Here is a 22,364-nt window from a genome sequence, read left to right on the forward strand (position 1 = left end):
CCGTCTACCTCCTTAGCTTTAGGACCTATCCATTTGGTCTCTTGGATACAAGATATATTAATCTTCCTCTTCTGAAGAATCTTAACTAGCTCTATGAACTTCCCCGTTAACGTTCCAATGTTCCAAGATCCTACTCTCAACCTAGACGCTCCTTTAACCCACTTACCCCTCCTAACCCTCGCCCCCGTCCCTGAACGAGAACATGACCCTAGTCTACCATCACTAAGTAAAGCCACGAAAATGAGTATGAACTAATAAACTATTCAAAAGTCTAAAGTTAGCAAAAAATGTAACTGCAAGTGTATGGACAAATAATGAATATGGCAATCGGAGGTACCAACTCCAGTTGAAATGAACCTGATCGCCGCAGGAAAACACTGTTCAACGTCCGAGTACTGTTCACTGTTCACTGCCAGAGTATTGTTCACTGCCGGAGTTAATGTTCACTGTTCACTGCCGGAATTATTTTCACAGAGTCCTGAAACAGGAGCAGAGAAGAGGGGGAACAAGAAAAGAAAAAGAAAAAAGAAAAAAAGGAGAGAGAGAGGGCTGGCCGGAAAATGGTGCCGGAAAAAGTCTCCGGCGATGACGCAGCTGTGTTCTGGCAGCGCCAGGAGCAGATAAAAAAGGGGAAAAGGAGAAGAGAAAGAGAAGAAGAAGAAAAGGAAAGAGAGAAAAAAAAAAGTAGATCTGGCCGGAAAAGAGGCCGGCGTTACCTGATTGCCGGAGTTACCTGGTCGCCGGACGCGGTCTGATCGCCGGATGTGGTGGCAGGTGGGGTGGGGGGAGGGAGATGTTACCGTTGATGGTGGAGGAGAGAGAAGAGAGAGAAGAGAAGAGAGAGAAGAGAGCAAATAACTCAACTGGGTTTAAGCCGTGGGTCCGGTGATATTTCCTTTCTGGCAGCGCCAGGAGCAGATAAAAAAGGGGAAAAGGAGAAGAGAAGGAGAAGAAGAAGAAGAAAAGGAAAGAGAGAAAAAAAAAAGTAGATCTGGCCGGAAAAGAGGCCGGCGTTACCTGATCGCCGGAGTTACCTGGTCGCCGGACGCGGTCTGATCGCCGGATGTGGTGGCACTGTGGCAGGTGGGGTGGGGGGAGGGAGATGTTACCGTTGATGGTGGAGGAGAGAGAAGAGAGAGAAGAGAAGAGAGCAAATAACTCAACTGGGTTTTAGCCGCTCTCCCAACAGTATATCAAGATATTTCCTTTCATGAATTGTATGCAGAAAAAGCATTCTCGGATTGTAGAGAATTACATTAATCTATTTAGAGAACTCAACCAATATCTTAACCAATAAGCACCAGAACTGAATCAGAAGATAAAAACAAAGAGACTTAAGGTAAGGGTGGTAACCAGTTGAACCTCTACTCAGACACTTAGAGAACCATATTCAAATACAAGCAGAGTTAAAGACAGAATATCAACATCATCCATCAACACCTACATATATCACAATAGAAACAGATGTTCAGAACATTTAACTGTACCTGCGCCATGCTGCAATGAAAAATTTGGACATTTTTGAGTCATATCTACTACGTTAAGGGCATTTTTGATCAAATAGGTAGAAGGAGGGGAAAATCATTTTTGAGCAATTTTTAATACGTTAAGAGACATTTTTGACCCTCTCCATTTCCAGTTTTAGGTCAAAATTTCTCTATTTTGGTTTCAATTTATCTTTGGTGACTGTTGTATTCTCAGCTTCGTGAGTTTTCACCCTTTTCCTTTCTTTGTTGCGGTATTTGTTGGTAATGGGAATTTGGTGTTTATATGTTGTTTTCGTATTATGTTGGGTAACTTTTTGCTCAACCATCTAACACAAGTTTATTTATGATAAAATAAGTATGACTAAAATGGGGCAACAATCCATAATGTAGTCCTAACATGTGGGAAAGCCTTATAACAGTCTTGTTTACGCCCCGAGCAAGAGCGACAGACCAAGTCCAGTCAATGATGGAAGTGTAAACGGCATAACATAAAAGGGAGGGAAAGTCAAGTTTTGACCATTGGACCTTGCAGCTGCTATCTTACTGTCAAACAGTCCAAGATAGATATACCTGCAGGCGCATATCCAATGAGACACTATTCTCTCTAGTTTATAAAATTAGTATAATGACTTGATAATAGACCAAGAATTTTAAACAACTACTCAAATATCATAAATAATATGACATGCCTAAGCTATGTTGGGATAAGTGATAACTCACTTCTTTCTGTGAAACTGCCACATCCGAGCCTCCCATCGTCCACATTTGTGCAGCGTGTATTTTGAACTTCCTCTAGAGAAACCAGTGCTCTGATGTCGAAATACATGCACAAACACTCTTCTTTTGAGAAGTTCGATATCTACATATCAGTCACAAAACAACAAAAATGAACCAAATTTCAGTTTCCTAAGTGAGAAAATAGATTTCAGACATAGGTGACTCAATAGTTAGCTATCCCACACACCTACTTTAGATCATCATGATAATCAGTGACATTGAAATTGATATCTGCAACAAGTCCTCTAAATTTTAATCATATGCCCTGAAATTAATAGGAAACTTTAACACCATAACAATCCGATTTCTGCTGTTTAATGGTGCCATTATAACTTCACTAATAAAACTCAAAATCTAACTATGTCGTCACCTGAAAGATTCAAATTCTCGTTAAAAAATGTCCAACCGAAGATTGCAGTTAAGAAACAATTCATGAATTAAGTTGAGAGAAGTTTAAATAAACAGAGCAGTTGTATATAATTAACATTTTCTTACCCAAGTAAATTTGTTTTTTTGTTTTTGGCAATCTCTGCATATAATATACAGTATTATATATCATAGAAACTACAGTTATTAACTTTGCATAATTTCTTGGTCAATTCCTTTCCCAAACAAGAAAATAAAATGATGGAAACATAACACGCATATGATGAGTTTTTCTAATTACCTTGTGGCTAAACATCAACTGAGTAGACGGCGGTGGAAGCGAGGGGATAGGTGTCCGTTCAATACACCTCACGTAAGCTGTAATGAAGCACTAAAAGGACAAAACTAGGGTATGCACATTAATTCTCTCTAGAATCTTCCCTTAATCTCTACAGCAACAATTTTCTTTCTCCAATCCAATCCATGTCTATTTCCCCCAATCTCATCACTTCACCATCCCTTAAACCCTTTTCTTTACATCCAACTAAATCAACCTTCTTTAAATCCATCATCACTATTCCAAGAATCTCCACCAAAAAATCCATTATCATCTCTTCAGCCTATTCAACAACTCCCACCAAAACTTCAAGAAATCATCAAACTCTTTCAAGCAGTTGAACAACCAAAAGCTAAATATCAACAACTTTTGTTTTATAGCAACAACTTAAAACCACTTGATGCTCGCTACAAGACTAATGAAAACAAGGTTCAGGGTTGTGTTTCACGGGGCGGGTCAAAATGGGCTGAGTTAACGTCGTATTTCGATGGTTGTTACATATTGTTTCATATTATACTGTACTGTGTTGTTTTAATGGATATAACCAGTGACAGATCCAGGATTTTAAGGTGTTGGGTGCTTGCCTTTAACGATAAATGACGGTCGTCGAAAAAGAAAAATCAGCATAAAGAAAAACTACTTTATTCAGGTTAGAAAGTGATAATTTTTCTCTTCTTCTTTTTCTTTTTAGGCCTTTTGCCGCGATGAAGTTTGACAAATTAGAAAGGGCAAAAAAAGTAAGTAGTGAAAGAAAAAGTCAATTGGTAAAAATAAAAAAGAAGAATATGCATTAAAAAATTAAGAAACAAACAATGAGACACAGAAATAAGAACTAAAAGAGTATCCAAAAATAACCTTTGTGGAGGATCGAACCCTTAACCTCACGCAAACATAAAATTTGACATTCCTCATCCAAACCAAAGCACCCGTAAGCACATTTGTGGAATGAGTGCTTACCAATCTAATATATCTATTTTTCACAGTTTTATATAGAAATATATATATTCCGAGACGGGTTTAATGGTTGCTCGAGCACCACAATTTTCTATGTGGGTCCGCCCCTGGATATAACCTTTGGATAGATTGTATCGTCTCCCGTTGTGTAATGTTACACAATGATGAATTTAACGGTACAATATAATAGTTAACAACCATCCAAACACTGTGTAATAAATTGGCGGCTATTGATCCGCCCAAAAATTACTTGGGCTACGATGTGGGTCATAACCCAACCCGCCCATATAGTAAGCGTTTGGCCATAAAAACTAAAATATTTCACTTTTTCGGAATTTTTGAAGCTGTAATTGTGTTAGGTTATAGTTTTTTGCAAAGAATATTTGGCCGTTTGAACATATTGAAAATGACAAAAGTGAAAGTGAAAACCGGGTTTTGGCACTGGAAGTGAAAGTGAAAATCGGATTTTGGCTGCTTTCCAAATTTCAAATAAAGAGAATAATTTTCATGGTCAAATGGGTCCTAAGTTTTAATTGCTTTATTTGCTCTTTTATAATTGATGGGGTAATTTTTGCACCTCTATTCACAGGTTTGGGTTAGGGCGAATTTTGACTCGGAGAAAAATGTAATCTTTGAGGCTGATTCTGATTCGGTACTCACTAAAGGTCTTGCTGCTTTGTTAGTTCAAGGACTTTCTGGAAGACCCGTAGAAGAGATTATAAAAGTTTCCCCTGATTTTGCTGTTCTTTTAGGATTGCAACAAAGCTTAACACCTTCCAGGAATAATGGGTTTCTAAATATGTTGAAGTTAATGCAGAAAAAAGCGTTGCAGTTGTATGTCGAAGATGAGAAAAATGCTTCTGGTTTAGGCCCTCAGAGCGAATTATCAAATGATGCCTCGACTGAGCGAATTAATGTTAATGGAAATGTCGAGTCTGGAACCATTCCTAAAGTTAGTGGAAACAATATAAATGTTGGTACTGTTGATGATGGTGTTTTGAGGAGTAGAGGGATGAGAATAAAGGAGAAATTAGAGAAGGAACTTAGGCCGGTTGAATTAGAAGTTGAAGATATATCGTATCAGCACACGGGGCATGTTGGGGTGAGAGGTAGCGATGGAGAGACGCATTTTAATTTAAACGTGGTTTCAGAGGAATTTGAAGGTAAGAGTTTGGTGAAGAGGCATAGGATGATTTATGGTTTAATACAAGATGAGTTGCACAATGGATTACACGCATTGTCAATTGTGGCGAAGACACCGTCCGAAGTTGGTAGTAGTTAAATTGTTGGCATCAAGAGAGGTCTGGTTCTTTCTGTCCTGTAATTTATTGACATTTATACCTCATACTAGCTAGTAGCATGACCCCCTGAGAAGTAGGTAGCTATGGATTATGATGAAGAGTCTTGATTGTTTGTTTTGTTACATTAATCTTAATAAGATAGTTATGGAAGAATTGAATACTAAGGTTTTTTTTTTCCTCCCAAGAAACAGATTAATACACAGCTTCAATTATCTATCTACTGCAGTAATTTGGTTGCTTCAATCTTATCAATTTTCTCAATGACACACTTAGACTTGTGTTTGGACCTGCTAACCAACTTCAAGAATGATAAAACTAGGTATTTGGGACGTCTCTAGACTTCCTAACGTTGCCGTCAACCGCCACGTCCCGGTTCAGGAATTTTAACCCGATTCCCTTTTGTTTAAATTATTACCCAGCAAGCAATAAATATTTTATTTTTATCATGTACATTGATGTAGCAATTTTGTTTTCTAGTTTCTTGATGAAATGCTATTACAATTGTCCTTTCGTTAGTAATTTTACTATGTTAAGCCTTTCAAGTTTAGTAAACTTAGAAATTATACTTTTAGGTCTTTAAAGTATATTAATTATATATCTGAAGAAGTCCATCTTTGGAGAACTATGTTTCAGGTCTCCCTGAACCAAAGTGATTTACATATCTATTACTTTTTTTTGAGACTGGTAACATGTATATTTATATATATATATATATATATATATATATATATATATATATATATATATATATATATATTACACCTGCACCATGACAGTGCAGCCATACAAAATTAAAAAAAACACCCCACCATGCTGCAGACTACTGCTTCACAAGGAACCTATCATATCAACTAGTGATTCAACCTCTTCTACATAGTTTTCTTTATACCAAAAGTGAAACAAAATGACACAATTCATCTTAATTTTCTGCACAGAATTACATTTGTCTTCAAAAACTCTATTGTTCCTCTCCTTCCAAATTATCCACCAAATAACTGCTGGGACAAGTTTCCACCAACTCTTTTGTCTTACTGCTCCCCCATTATAGTTCCAGCACTTCAATAACTCACAGTTGTTCGCCGGCATAGTCCAACTTAGTCCTACCATGTTCAGGAAAAATTGCCACAATTGTATAGTGAAAGGACAATGTATAAATAAATGTGAGTTACTTTCTCTGGCTGCATCACACAGAACACATCTAGTACATAGATGAAAACCCCTTCTCCTTAACTTTTCCTGGGTGAGACATGCTTCTCTTGCTACCAGCCAAGAGAAACATGAAACCTTATACGGTGCCTTAGTCTTCCAAATGGATTTCCATGGCCACTGATCAGATTGTGTATATTGCCTGAGCTGATAATTGTATGCTGATTTGACAGTAAAAACACCATTATTGCCATGTTTCCAGTACAAAGAATCCTCAGATTCTTTAAAACCTTGAAATTGTTCCAAGGTCTTGAATAATTCCACAGCTCTTTCCAATTCCCAGTCATGTAGTAATCTTCTAAAAGTAATATTCCATCCATGTACTCCTTTAGCTGATTCAAGTTTTACCTCCGGTAGAGTAACAATATTATAGAACTCAGGAAACAAATCTTTTAAGGATCCATGCCCAAGCCAGTTGTCATGCCACAAGAGAATTTTCCTTCCATTGCCCACTTTTATACTGATATTTTCGGCCAGAGATGGCCACAATGATCTAATAGCTTTCCAAACACCCACTCCAAAGGGACTATTAACTGACTTAGAGCACCACTCTTCTTCTTGGCCATATTTATCATGCACAAACCTCCTCCATAATGCATTGACCTCCATGTTATATCTCCACAACCACTTCATAAGTAAGCTTTGATTATGGATTTTGAGATCCCTAATGCCAAGTCCTCCATCCTTCTTACTGGTGATGAGGCAGTCCCATTTAACCAAATGGATTGCTTTCCTTTCTTTGTTGCCTTGCCAAATGAATTTTCTCCTCAATGAGTCTATTCTTTTCAGAACATTAGATGGGATAGGAAACAGAGACATGATATATGTGGAGAGGGCATCCAGTACACTGTTGACTAAAATGACTCTGCCGCCCAATGATAAATACTGCCCCTTCCAACTAGCAAGCCTCTTTTCACACCTTTCCAAAACACCATTCCAAATTTCCAGAGCTTTACTTTTTGCACCCAAGGAGAGTCCTAGGTAAATGGTGGGTAAGGCTCCCACCTCACACCCTAGAATTTCTGCTAGCAGTTGAATATTTTCCACTTTATTGACTGGAAACAACATACTCTTATTCCAGTTAACATGTAACCCTGATACTGCTTCAAAAATCACCAAAATAGACCTCAAATATTCCACCTGGTTGATATCTGCATCACAAAAAACCAGTGAATCATCTGTATATAGTAAATGTGTGATCTCAGTGCCATTGTTCCCCCCAACTGCAGCTCTGAACCCCTTCACAAAACTCCTTTCCTTTGCTACTTGAAACATCTGATTTACACCCTCCATGGCAATGAGAAAGAGGAGAGGTGAAAGAGGGTCACCCTGCCTCAAACCTCTTTCTGAGGCAAAAAAGCCTTCTGGTGAACCATTCACCAAAACTGAAAATTTTACTGTCTTTATGCAGAAAGAAATCCATTTAATCCACTTCACCCCAAAACCCATGTCTTTTAGAACTTTAAGTAGATAGTTCCAATTAACATGGTCATATGCCTTCTCAATATCAAGTTTGCATAATATGCCTGCTTTCTGTCCTTTAAGTCTAGAATCAACACATTCATTTGCTAACAAAGCTGCATCCATAATTTGTCTACCTCTTATGAAAGCCATTTGGTGTCCATTTACCAACTTGTTGATCACTCTCTTAAGCCTCTCTGTGAGCAACTTAGAGATGATTTTATACACACTCCCAATCAGGCTAATGGGTCTGAAGTCTTTTAGTCTCTTGGCACCATTCTTCTTGGGGATTAATGCAATATAAGTTGCATTAAAGCTCTTTTCAAAGAATTCACTTCTATGGAAATTCCTAACAGTGTTCATCAGATCCTCTTTCACAATCTCCCAGCAGCAATGGAAAAATCCCATAGAAAAGCCATCTGGACCTGGAGCCTTGTCAGCTGCACATGATTTCAGACAGTCTAGCACCTCTTGTTCTTCAAAGTCTCTCTGTAGCCAAACATTTTCCTCTTCAGTAACTCTGAACTCTCCTCGTAGATTGAAGCTAGGTCTCCAGTATTCTGTCTCAGTGTAAAGTCTCCGATAGAAATCCACAATTTCCCCCTTAATTATTTGTGGATCAGTGATGGTATCTCCCTCCACTTCTAAACTGTCAATGTGGTTGTACCTCTTATGGCAATTAGCCATCCTCTGAAAGAACTTAGTGTTCTTATCCCCTTGCTTCAGCCATAGAATTCGAGATCTTTGTCTCCATGAGATTTCCTCATTTTTTGCCACTTCATGATACTCCATTTGTAAACTTGCTTTCAAAAGTAGTTCATCTTCTGTTAAGGTTCTTTGCTCCTGTATGGAATCTATAGAGTTGATTTTGTATAGGATATCTGCTTTCTTGACCTTCAAATTCCCCCCATTTAAAGCACTCCACTCCTTCAGTTTTGATTTCAGGAACCTCAGTTTACAGGCCAGAATATAATCTGGTCTACCTGATTCTTCACAAGATGTCCACCATTCCTCCACCCTTTCCTTGAAACCTGCAACCTCCATCCACCAATTCTCAAATTTAAAATATGATTTTGAGAAATCCCATTCTCCACATTTCAATGATATAGGGGAATGATCAGAGATAATCCTTGGTAAAACAGATTGTTTAATCATGCTGAACTTTTCATCCCATTCCACAGAATGCAAAAATCTATCAATTCTTGAGGAACATTCATAATTATCACCCCTGAACCAAGTGTATTTTCCACCTAGCAGAGGAGGATCCACAAGTTCAAGGTCTTCAATGATTCTAGAGAAATCCTTCATAGCTCTAGATAAAACAGTGCAATTCCTTCTTTCAGTAGGGAACCTGGTGGTGTTAAAATCCCCACAGACTACCCAGGCTCCTTCACATGCCCCTCTAGTTCCTGCTAGTTCCATCCAAAGCTCCTTTCTTTCTTTTCTGCAATTAGGAGCATAAACCCCAGTTAACACCCAGCTACAATTGTCCAATCTGGAACAGAGTTTACAGGAAATAGAGGAAAAACCAAAATTGATTAATTCCCCTGTCCAAACCCTTTTATCCCACATGATAAGAATCCCTCCACTTCTACCATTCGCCTCCAAACCCACATAATCCGCCCATCTATTACTGAATAAATGCTTAACTACTTCCCCATAATCCCCTTCCATTTTAGTTTCCTGGAAACAATATATGTCAGCCCTCCAATCGAGTATTAGAGATTTGATCACCCTCCTCTTGTCGAGATCGTTTAATCCCCTCACATTCCACGAGATAATGTGTACTTTCATCGGGAAACATTGCTAACTTCCCTCCCCCTAGTCCTTGGCTCACCATCTTTGAATTTGATTCCGAATTCCAGAAGATTCTTCACTTCATTCTGACCCCTAGGTATAGAAGATGAAGGTTTGGTCTTGCTGAGTGTTTCCTGTATTCTTTTATCCAGCTTCAAGAATAAGGCCCATATTTCATCTTCATACCCCTGAGTTTCCACACCCAGTTGTTTGCTAAACTTCAAAATATTTTGTTGCACCCTTAAAATTGCCTCTCCCTCAATTGCCTGCATTTGTACATCCAAAGGTTGAATGTCCTCAATTGTCAACTGCTCCAACTGTTGAAATTGGTCCATCTGAGAGCAATTTCCCTCTGTGATATTTGTGACCAAGTCCCTGGATCCTTGATCATCATTACTGTTGTCATCTTCTCCATGAAATCGAGCTAATTGAGGTTTGCATGTGCAATCGATCTCAGGATCGTGTATATTCTCCTGTCGCACTGCTACTGCCAGCTGTAATTTTTTTGAGATGAAGCAGTCCGAGGTTTCTTCAGCTTCTGGGTTAAGAGGGTCGATATAACTGGGCTGCTCTAATCGATTGGGGATACAGCAGACCGGTCCCATATCTTTCTTTAGGGATTTGGGCTTTAATGAAAAGCTCAACAGAGAACTCTTTTTCCCATAGGTTTCGAAATTTGCTTCCTCTGGTATTTTCAGTTTGTTCAGCCCACTATCGTTAGAAGGCCCAATATCCTTCCTTCTTAAAATATCGTTGACCAGCTCTCCCTCACGTGCCGTCTCCTGCTCCCAAGAAAATCTGCTATGATTTTTGCCCTTTTCAGCATCCACGTGCTCTGGTAAGTCAACTTTGCAGTTGTCAACCCTATTATGGGAGTTGGATCTCTCTATTACCCAATGGTCTGTCACCAGTTTCCGACCATCTTCTCCAGCAACCACCCTCGTCGGCGTCTCGCTCCAAATAGGTATGATGAAAAACAGACCCTTTTCTTCTATTATTACTTCTGTAGGTACATTCCTGCCCCCTCCTTTTATCTTCAACCTAGCCCATTTGAGATGATTCTTAAGGGATGTTTCTTCCTCTGTTTGTAGCCATCCACCGCATTGGTCGCCAATAGCTTTGAAGGTTTTCTCTGACCAGAGATGAAGCGGAAGCCCCATAGCTCTGATCCAAGTCCCATCTTTCTCCTGAATATCAGTGCTACATCCAGCAACCGGCGACCACCATTCCAGAAAGATTTTCTCCTTTTTCCAAGTCCAAACACCCTTCAATACATGCTCCGCCATATGTTTGTTTGGAAACTCAAAGAGGAAGAACGATTCTGCCATTTCGTAGATGTTCACTCCGAAAGCGTTCTTCCAAGTCGAGACGACCCATCGTCTTAGATCAGAAAGCGTTGGTGTCTCCTTCAAATCTCTTCTAAAATGGCCAACTACACATCTTGCCAGTAGCCCATTCTCAGCGGAATCATCCTCTCGTTCCACATCAATTTTATTGTTGCGAGTATTGACCATTGCGTCCTTTTGATCATTTGCCTGCCACTTGCTAGTTCTGACAGTAGCCGCATATGTGGTTTTGGGGTCAACCTTCCTGGGAATGTTCGTAATAAATGGACTTTTGTCTTCCTTTATGAATCTGATAATCTTAAATGCAATATCCTTCCATCCAGCATTGAATGTGACTTCTGGTAGTATAATAACAGCTCTGTTGTCTCCTTGTACTGAAACAATAGAGATAAATCTGTCATGTTTGTTGCTCTTCCTTGAGCAGAAATATAAGGAATTTTGCTCCTTATTTTTCCACCTTCTCGGCTGCGTTCCGTTGTCCCTCGAGGCTTCCTGAAGGACATAGCATATCCACTCCATTATCTTGCCGTTGAAGGTGGTTCTACGCATCAAATTACGGCTTCTTTCCACCCAATCAAACCATAGTTCCGACCTTGATTTAAGTCTAGTGATATCATAAGACTTAAACCCTGCTGTAAAATACATTCTATTCTCCCCCATTAAGAAAGTCAAACAGATCAAAATGTTGTTCACTGCCGAAAAATACTGTTCATTGGCCGGAAAATACTGTTCACGACCGGAATTGCTGTTCACGACCGGGATCAGCTCGCGCGACCGGAATCACTTCTCACGGTGAAGGATTTCCGATCGCAAGGTAGAATAGAGAGGAAAAGAGGAAAGAGAAAAAAAAACAAAAAGGAAGAAGAAAAGAAAAGAGAGAATAGAGGAAAGAGAGAGATCTGGGATCTGGGATCTTGGATCTGGGATCTGGCCGGCCGGTGGTCGTCGTCACCGGTCGCCGGTGGCTGTTTAGGGTGGCTGGTTTGGGGGGTGGGTGGGGTGGGAGTTGGGGGGGGGGGGAGGAGAGAGAAAGGAGACTTCAGATAATACACAGGCATGCTAAATAACCACGAGAAATTATATTTCCAAGTTGCATTAATTGTTGTTTGAAAGATCTATGACTTATGAGAGCTATAGAAGGATCTGTTAGATGCCACTCTTTTCCTTGCAGCTTTGTGAACCAAGGAATCCATATACTCCCTCCGTCTCAATTTATGTGATATAGTTTAACTAGTCACAGAGTTTAAGAAATAAAGAAAGACTTTTGAATCTTGTGGTCTAAAATTAGCCAAAGATATTTGTGTGATTATATATCATCTCGTTAAACGTAAAAGGTAAAGTTTAAAGTTAAATTGTTGTCAAATAAGAAAAATGTATCATTCTTTTTGGGATAGACTAAAAAGTAAAGTGTATCACATAAATTGGGACAGAGGGAATAACAATTTAATTCTCGAAGGAAATGTAATATGTGGAAATAAATACGGTAGGGAGGTGCGGGGGCAGAGGGATGGTGAAGAGGTTGGTTATTGGGTGCAGTCTTGGGCTATTGAGAGAGTTGCCTTTAGATGAATTTGTGCTTCTACTTGACTGCTTACAGATTTCAATTCCTTGTTCGTTCTATTCAATTTTTTTACTTCACCAGAATTCAGAGCTTAATGACTATAAAATAGACATATTCTCTATGAGTTTGATAGTTTAAAAGCTTCAAAGCAACTATAAATAGGTTCTAAATCCCCTGTTTCGGAGCCAGTTTGCTGCTTTAGTTTATGGATTTATTTTACAAGAAAACTGACTACGGAAAAGATTTCTGCCGACCTGATATGTTCCCATCTTAATGTGTGGCAACTTATACGGTGTTTCTAAAGTACAAGTCAGATGTATGAGAATCATGTGGTTTGCTAATTCATAAAGATAAGTGGGGAACTTTGTTTTTCCAGTGGCTGAAATTCATTTAACCTTATGGTCTCACTTGAGATTCATGCCTTCTATGTTTTTGTTTCTTCTGCTTTTGACATTTATTCATTCTTTCTCCTTTTCGTAGCTATGGCTGAAGTTTCTCCCTGTGCTGTGTGTATATCCACCGTTAGTAATTCTACTGGTGTAGGTTGCTTATCCGAGGCACATAATTTGTTTGTTTAAGACCTAGCCACTTAAAAATTTGTGGGTCGTGCAATGTTTTTATGATGAGGCTCTTTGATTGAGATGTACTACCCATGCAAAATTAAGATGTACCTTAACATTTCAGAGAGTCTTGATTGTTTGTATTGTGGAAAAATCTTAATAAGGTAGTTACTGAAGTATTTAACATCTAAGGTTTTCTTTTCCTCCCAAGAAACAGATTAATATTGTGGCAGTCTTGGGATATTGAGAAAGTTGCCTTCAGACTAGAATTTATGCTTCTACTTAATTGCTTGCAGATTTCAATTCCCTGTGCGTTCTTTTCATTATTTTTACTTCACCAGAATATTGAGCTTAATGACTATAAATAGACGTATTATCTATGAGTTTATAGTTTTAAAAGCTTTTTAGCAACTTAATAGGTTCTGTATCACCTCTTTCGGAACAAGCTTGTTGCTTTAGTTGCTGGATTTATTGTACAAGAAAACTGACTACTAAAAAGATATCTGCTGACCTGATTTGTTTTCATGTTAAATGTGTGACAACTTATGCATTGTTTCTAAATTACAATAGTCAGATGCATGAGGATCATGTGGTTAGCTAATCTATCCATATATATATATATATATATATATATATATATATATATATATATGTGTGTGGACAAAGGCATGCTGATGTGGCATCACAGAAACGCAAGGCTAGTATTTATCTTTTATAGATTTTTGAGGGAAAAAAACAAATAAACACGCTTAAAAACTAAATTACGGCAAACACACATGCCGCTTCGCCCTTTGCACCCCCAACAACTGCGGCCAGAAAAAAAAAAAAAAAAAACCCTTCTATAGATCCCAGTTATGCTTCTTCTCCATTCTCACCCACTATGTAGCACTTCTGCCTGTGTTCTTTTTAACTTACAGGGTAACCGGTTTTATCCGTCCACAGATTCTCTTTACAAAATTGAATTCAGACCATTTAGGAGTAAGGGTCGAAATGAGGTTCCTCATCTCTTGCCAATTAAATTATGATTGTATTCATGTTTGTAATTCCACTGTCATGCGATTTCAACTTTAGGTACATTGTGCAGATTTACAATTGCTATTTCAATTAATAAAGTTCATCGCCGTCTATGAACTAACTTCGTTCAGACTTGTAATCTCCCCCGTGATAGGTCTGTACTTTAGAGTTTATTAGGCATTTTTTTCCCTCTTATGTAGTTCGAAAGTAAATAGCCTGTTATACAGATCTCCATTTCCTACTCGTAATATTTGCTCTTGCTGTTTTCCGACTACATCTATGACTCTAATATATATAAATAGTGAACTTTTGGTATGCTCCGAATTTTGGCAACTATTCGGACTGAAGTCTGAACTTCTCACTTTCCACCTCTGACCATTTTTTTTCCTCTTTTGCACCTACACCCATGCAGAAGAAGCAAATCTGTAGCTGTACACTCCAGTCCCATTGTCATCATCTGCTCTGCGATAAATTTGAGTATAGGTTTTCCCCAACAATTCTATATGTGTTCTTTTAAATAATATTTTTGTGGTGGAAAAGATGTGCCGTTTCTTGATTAATTGTGTTAAACAATCAGCCAATTTCCCTATGACTCCAAAGAAGACGAATTAGAATTTCAAAAAACACAAAGAAGAAGCAAATCCGTAGGAGCACACTCCACGGCCATAGTCCTTTATTTACTTCGTTACCGGGTGAGTACTCTGTCTCTTACTTACATTGAAAAGTTGGAATTTATTCCCAACACATGAATAATTTCTTTCAATTAATTATACTTTCTTTTCTTAATCAATATGTGTAAGTTTTCCCAATATATTTTGGACTCCAGCTGTGCGAGTTGCGGATGTAAAATACTTGAAAGCCATTTATGCATGACAACTCAGATTACAATGTGTTACATGCAACACATTTATAATAACTGCAGTTATAGCTGTAGACAAATCAAATTGATTGGACTTAATCCACTAGAAATTTATTGTAATACGGGATGGAGGAGAGTCTTCTAATATCCTTTAACCTTTCCGTTTTCAGTTTCAATTCATGGAGTTTCCAGTTATGTGACAGAGAAGAAGCGCACGACCAGTCTGTATCTCAGTATTTAAGTGATGTTTACTTACAATTTCTCTCTGCATTAACTGTTTTAGTCTCCATATATATCAAACACCCGTTAACTTGAAATTTATTCGGCAGTTCAGGGTATTTGGTGTTGCCGAAAACTGAAATTATAAGGATAAGAGTCACTCCAAGTCAATTATTATGTCATCACTTGCCTTCAATGTCATTCTTTGCTTATATGCTTTACTTGTGGCATAAATAGTTTGGATTGGACTTTTTCCATTATCTCAATTTACCATGAATGCTAGCATTGCAGGAATAAAGTTCACCTAGATAAGGTATGACCACCCGAGATTTTCATTCCAGATGGTCAAGCTAATTAGTGCAAGGATAGTTCATTGTCAGTTCTATGTAGACATACAAATCTCAGCAACTGGTTCAATTTTTCTCAAGGTGTCTCCTTGTTAAATACTCTTTCGCTATTCTTTTCCCTCATTTCATAGTACACAATATAAAATTTTCAATTTGTATGTTGTACACATAGCTATTGTTTGGTAGGGAAATGCTTATTCTTCAAATTCTAACTTCATGAAACTTCAGACTTGAAATGTCAGTTTTTAGAGCTATTTACGTATCTGGTGACTAGAGTTCAAAATGATATTTGACTCATTTACAGAAATTTTATAACTGCAAGAGAAACGGATCATGTTAGTCTTAGCACTTAAAATATGTTAAAACTTAGTTATATAGGTTCATAGCGTGTATCATTTCCTGCGTTAGAAGTTGTCGGCTTTAGATCTTTTTACCAGTTTGAAATAATCAAGATTGAGGAAAACTTTAACCACTGTTTAAGAAAAAGATGGGTGTAATGAGTAATTGTTGATCGTGATGAAGAGAAACATGAGTTCTGCAACAAGATTGTGAAGTTTTTTTAAAGCTACTTTGTTCAAATCTGACATGATTACTGGACGAAAGGTTAAATTAGGACTGCTATGGTGTTGCGCTTTTGAACTAAGACGTGCATTCTTTGGCATGATTCTAAAAAATTGAAAGAAAGAAAGATATCAATGTGCACTAAGTTGAACTAATTCCTTTACAATAGCAAATCAGTTTAAAGAATTTGAGATGATTCATCAAGAATTTTCATTTTTTAAGTTTCAAATGATATTGAATCAATTATAGAGTTTCTCATGTTATTTAAATGAACTAGGTGAGATATCTGACTCCACAACCACAATATTTTATCAACTTCTTACATACACAAGGACATCATTTGTCAACATTCTACCATTATGAAATACTGCAAAAATAGTCAGTTTGTTTTCCTTTCTGTTCCAGATAAGCAAAAGGCTGCAAGGTATTGGTAATTGCCTTTTTGGCGAGTATAGACTGGTTAGTCTTGTGTTGATGGGAGAATTTAGTAAGGTTGGAGTTGGGATGTGTCACCTTTCACAGAAAGATATACAAGACAAGGTACTATTTGAGTACTTTTTGAGTTGGAGGTGACATTTTGAGGTGTAGTTCATGGTTCTTATTCCTTTGTTGGAGTGACTACTAAACCAAATACCATTAGCTCTGAATGTTAAAAGGCATATGTATCATAATATATGCTTCTGAAATCCTAATTTTCTTTTTCCTTGTAGGAGCAGGATGAGCTAATTGCTCCGGAACAATAATTCCATTCTGCAAGGGAAGGGATTATAACCAGGCTGTACATCAGGTGAGACAAGTCCCCAACATACATTCAAGTATGTAGCACTCTCTATTCTGGACATTCTTAGCCTTAGGTTATCTTTCACAACATAAATGAAATGATTATTGCTCTGCAGCCTGAAAGGTCTTACCTAGGCAGTATGAACATTAAGACAGTCACAAAGGTACTGCTCTTAAAAGGGCACAAAGGATGTTCTGACTGAAAATTTTGAGAACAAGGAGTTGAAAAAAAAAATGAATTTACGTGTGTAAAAAGCAGTTCACTCTAGGAAGTTAGGACTTTGTCTTGAAGTTCTGGTTGGGTACCAAAGACGTGCTCAGTCCTTCTCTTTTTAGCTTTTGACTCACCGAGTGCTTGAACATATAGTATTATTTTCTCATGGGTTTTGTTTAAAGAGGCTGAGGTTCTTTTTTCTTGCAGGATAACTGGTTGGATTTGTTTACAGTTAAGTGAATTCTTCCGCTGTTGTAAGTGGAATAACCGAAACCGAAATAGTGTCGAATAAGTTGTGAAGTAGGTGCTATAACATATTGATGTTTTGTTTGTAGCGTAGATGGTAATTGTTTGGGCCAGTAAGTGGTCTTGGTATGAGGAAGCATTTGATATGATGCGTAATTTTGTAGTTTGAGAATTATTTCAGATATTACTACCTATTATTTCAATTATACATACAGCTGCCCTCTACTAAAGAGTTCAACCACATGTGATTTATAAGAAGCTAGAGAAAAGACTATCAGCTTTTGACAAGGTCCTGTTATTTGGTTCTAGAACATATTTGTTACTGCTTTGTGTTGCAGTAACCAATAAACATGTGGTAAGGTTTGAACTTTGGAGTTGACTTTTTGGCCAGTTGTGTTGTTGTATGGTAACTTTGTGAAACCTTGAGTAGGAATAATTGTATTCTACATGAAACAAAGTAAGATCAATAACTTCAAAGTCAATGTTAGCTTTTGTAGTCATGAATTCTTGAGTGAACTAATCAAACAATGTAAATTTTTGTATTATTTTGTCTTTGAATATTTTGTTTGCTTTTATATTTACGCATCTTTGAGAGTAGAGTTTTTTCAACGGTTAAATTGATTTCCTATATGTGAAAGATTAGAATGCTTTCCCCTTCGTGAAGAGCAATATTTCATTTCTATGCTTTTCTTCATCCTCCTTTAGGGCCTGTTTGGAAAGCCACCAAGGTAATTGGAATTGAGTGTAATTAGGTGTAATTACACAGTTTGACTTGTTTATTTGACCAGATAATTACACAGTTAGGTGGGAATAGGGTGTAATTATACTCTCCAATTCTCAAGAGGGGGCTGAGAATTGGGTGTAATTACAGCCTGTAATTACAAGGTTACTTTTTAGTTTATTTCTTTTTAATTTTATTTTATTTTAATTTATTTTCTTTTTTAATTTATTTTTTATTTCTATTATTTAATTTCTTTTTTTTTATTTTAATTTCTTTTACATTCTAATTTATTTTTTATTTCTATTATTTAATTTATTTTTTATTTTTACTTTTTAATTATTTTTATTTTTTAAAATATATTTTTCTATTTATAGTATTTATATTTCATTTCCTTTCTTCTCATTCCCAACCTTTACTTCTTGTGGTTCCATGTAATTGCTCGTATTTTTTTTTTAGTTTTTTATTTTATTCATTTAGCATAACCGTGTTAATATTCTAATTTTTTGAAACTATATCTCTTAATATTAGAAAGAATGATTCATTAAAAACTTGGCATATAATGAGTGACGTTATTAAAGTAGAATTTCGTTGTGAATGAGGTTATAGACTTTTCCCTTTCTTTTGAATTATAGGAGTATTTACTTATGTTACGTTGAAACTTACTTATGTAACGTTTGAATTTGATATAAGAGTATTATGTTAAATTTTTTTTCTTTTGGATTTTGAATTTAGGTTATACTTTCGATTTTAAAAATATTTGCTTTAGTACTATTGACTTGCTATTTCACATTGCATGCTGTTTATTTTTCGCTTACAATTGATAGAATTATTGTCAAACATTTGAATAATGTTATGGCATTTTATTTATAAATATATTATGTTTTGTCAAATATCCAATCCCATGATGTTCTCACAAAAAAGGTATGCTTTTAAGTTTTATAATCAATTAAAATTAAAATATTATTAATTTGAAATTATATATCAATATTTTTTTACAATATTAGTTATTATTAATTAACATGTTTTCAAGAAACAATGTATTATTAAATAACTAATTTAATATCATTTATATATGCACATATTTTTTAAATATTAATTTTAATTTTTTATAATTAAATTTTATTTTTAAATTAAACTAACTGTGTAATTACACATGTGCAACCAAACAACACGCTTGTAATTACACTATAATTACATTATAACAAACAAACAGGTCGTTGTAATTACAATACTACGTAGTTACTAGGGTTGGTGGCTTTCCAAACAAGCTCTTAAGGTCATTACACTGAATCTCTATAGATTATAGAACTCCGAACTTAAAATATGAGTTATTGTTGTTTACTTATGTATAATGATATCTCTTTGCGTCATTTCATAGTCACGAATTCGTGATTGTGCTAATTAAATCTGCAGTTGATTGTTCTAGTTGTAATTATATCTACTTTGTGGTGTTTTCGGGATGATGATTAAAGAAGAAAAAGAGCAAAAAGAAGAGCCACGAGAAAAGAACTATGAACACTTTGAAAGTCATGCTATGGAATAAGCAGAAGAACATAAGTACTGCAATGAACAATCTGAAAACAGAAGTGGATAAACAGAAGTATATTTTGTTGGTTAAACTGTGGGGATCATGATATGAATATTCCATTTCAATCAACTCAATTTTGGATAAAATATCTAAATTATTCAATCATAGATGATTGGCGGCCATGGAGTTTTGAAGGTCAAGTTGCTGGGTAGCTTAAACCATTTTAGTTCTTGTTTCTTAATTTTTCATCAGAGAGACACACACAAAGTTGAGAAATGTGAAATTAATTTGGTCTAATCTTTCTTGTTTATTTGCAAATATACAAGATCCTACTCCAATCGTATGACATTTGCAACTGTCAAGGCAAGAGTTTTCAAAATCTAATTACTAATTTGTTTTCCTTCATAATGTTAACATATATCCCCTCCATTCCAATTTGTGTGACATAGTTTGAGTTTAAGAAAAAAAAGGAAGACTTTTGAAACTTGAGGCCTAAAACATGTTATAGCATGGCATAGTTTGAGTTTAAGAAAAAAAATGAAGGCTTTTGAAACTTGAGACCTAAAACATGTGATAGCATTTCTATGGCTATAAAAATTTTGAATTTTTTGGCTTTAAATGTGTCATAACATTTGGTTGGTTATAAAAGTTTTCATTAAGAATAAAATGAGAAGTTTAACGTTAACTTGCTACTAAAAAATCACTATTTTTCCACTGAAAATGTTCAATGTCTATTTCCACATATATTTTGATTAAATCAAGAAAAAATAGTAATGTTTTCACATAGAAAAATTAGAAAGTTTCTCAGCATTTCAATTAGAACTTTTTTTCCACCTTGCGTTTTTACAGTGAACTGGTTATGTGAGAATGAGGTGGAAAATCATGTTTTATAACACAAATTTCCCACTGATTGTCGGTGGGAAAAACCTTTATTGCTAGTAGTAGTTTCCAAATTTAGAAGCTTGACATTCTTTTTTGTACGGACTAAAAAGAAAAGTGTATAATATAAATTGGAACGACACCTAAATTAGTAAGAATATTTGGAGTATAAGCTTTTATTCTAGCTTGCTAATTATTTTGTGCTTTTATTTGTTTACTTATATTTTTGGACAGGGAGTAGGACATGTAGCTCCTGAGTACAAGCCTAAAGAGAGCTTAACCATGTTTCAGAGATGGATGTCTAATCAACTTCTTTGAAGTGTGTATATATATATATATACATATTCAGAAGCAGTAATAAAAACCTAAAATGTGTCTCAATTTTCTGCTTTATTCTATATAGAACGGGTTTGTATAAGCTGAATTTAAATAACTTAAAAACACTTAAAAGCATTTTTAAGTGTTATAGTTGAATTTACGAATAAACAATTATGTAATTGGATAAAAATATTGAATCTGAAAATAAGTTATTGATGTGTTTGGTAAAAAAAAGCTGATAAACACATTTCCTTGGTCTCGCTGTTAAAGATGAAGGGCACGATTTTTCACATTTTTGCTTAATCAACTTTTATAATGTTTGTTGCAGAATTTCATTAGTGCTAACTCAGATTTAAATTCAATTTTTTGCTTTGCTAATTTTCGTGCTAATTTTTCTTTTTGAATTGTTTTGATTGAAGTTGATTTTGATTTTTTAAGTTTTTCATCACTTTCGCGCTTTTGAGTTTCTGCTGGTACAAAATGTATGACACTTCCTTCTAAAATTGCTTTTTAGTCTTTATTTTTCTTTATATTCGTTGTTTTCTTTTTCAAGATCTACTCGGTTGCTTGAAAGAGAAACAAAAAGAAAGTACTATTCCCATATCAAATTGACTAGATAGAATTGGCCCGTGCTGGGGTTTTTTGTAAAGCTGATGTAATTGTAGTAATTTAGATTACAATAATAGAGTAGTCGATAAATAAAGGGTTCTCTTCAAAAATGAGATTTCTTGTTGATTAACATAAAGGACCAAAAATAATAGCGGTGGGTTGAATAAGAGGTCTCGAATTTAAATTCTAGAAATGGAAAAAATCCAAATAAGAAATGCTTTCCTCTTGATCAACATAAAGGATCACAGATGATTGCGAACACAAGTTCACTTGACAAATAACACTACACTGATGAACAGAAGCTGAAATAGGATGATTTATAGCTATTATGGTTGGCAAGTGTTAGGTTGTTTACATACATTGATTGCTGCATTATTTACATGGAAACTAATTACATGCTATACTATCTACATCATGGGTATGACCTTGCGTTCTGTGTGCTGCTTTCTTTGTAGGCTGGTTCTGAGTAGTGTTCAGCAAAAAGTACCTGTGGAGTTATTAATAGACGATTGTTAGTAGGTTTTCCAAAACAAAAAACAATATAAAACCAAAAACATTGATGCCACAGTAATTGCAGCTTGATGATACTCACTCATAGCATTGGTATAGTAAGAAAAATTTGTTCACAAAAAAAAAAAACCACCCACAACATTCTCATTTTACGCAAACCATAAGCAGTTTTCAGCTATGAAGAGACTAACTTTTGAGCAAAAAAAAAAAAAAAAGATACCCAGGGACAAAATTAGATTGAGAAAGACCAGTAAAAGACTTAAAGACCAGTAAAAGACTTACTATAAATCAAGAATCAATATATGCAGGGGAAAAAAACAGAAAAAGAAGAGTGACAGTACCAGAAAACAAGGGTTATTTGAGAATTGAAGGAAAGAGAGTTGACACAGAAGGAAAATTTGGAATC

At 36.0% G+C, this 22,364-nt stretch overlaps 1 protein-coding gene and 1 long non-coding RNA gene across 5 annotated transcripts; both read left to right on the plus strand.

Annotated features, from left to right (window-relative positions):
• Positions 1 to 351: 351 nt before the first annotated feature.
• LOC132601851 (sufE-like protein 1, chloroplastic/mitochondrial) lies at positions 352 to 5,699 on the plus strand. The gene is made up of 3 exons (XM_060314909.1): positions 352 to 598; positions 3,086 to 3,410; positions 4,504 to 5,699. Exons 1-3 carry the CDS (start codon positions 352 to 354, stop codon positions 5,201 to 5,203), a joined length of 1,272 nt encoding a protein of 423 aa, XP_060170892.1. The 3' UTR covers positions 5,204 to 5,699.
• A 6,368-nt stretch (positions 5,700 to 12,067) lies between these two features.
• Positions 12,068 to 17,631, plus strand: LOC132604056 (uncharacterized). 4 transcript variants are annotated; one of them, XR_009568627.1, is made up of 5 exons: positions 12,068 to 14,859; positions 15,197 to 15,673; positions 16,559 to 16,693; positions 16,864 to 16,940; positions 17,355 to 17,631. It is a non-coding gene; the product is annotated as an uncharacterized LOC132604056 (long non-coding RNA). The 4 variants fall into 4 exon arrangements; XR_009568629.1 differs by having other exon boundaries at positions 15,537 to 15,673; XR_009568628.1 differs by having other exon boundaries at positions 12,068 to 14,224; positions 14,580 to 15,673.
• Positions 17,632 to 22,364: the final 4,733 nt, after the last annotated feature.

Source organism: Lycium barbarum, chromosome 7 (assembly GCF_019175385.1).
Source record: "Lycium barbarum isolate Lr01 chromosome 7, ASM1917538v2, whole genome shotgun sequence".
NCBI lineage: Eukaryota > Viridiplantae > Streptophyta > Magnoliopsida > Solanales > Solanaceae > Lycium > Lycium barbarum.

Excerpts from the sequence above, each read along its gene's own strand:
- LOC132601851 (XM_060314909.1), top strand. The coding sequence starts at position 352 with ATGAACCTGATCGCCGCAGGAAAACACTGTTCAACGTCCGAGTACTGT. Across the intron at positions 599-3,085 it reads TCCGGCGATGACGCAGCTGT|CAACAATTTTCTTTCTCCAA; the intron begins GTTCTGGCAGCG and ends TAATCTCTACAG. Across the intron at positions 3,411-4,503 it reads AACAAGGTTCAGGGTTGTGT|TTCACAGGTTTGGGTTAGGG; the intron begins TTCACGGGGCGG and ends TTTGCACCTCTA.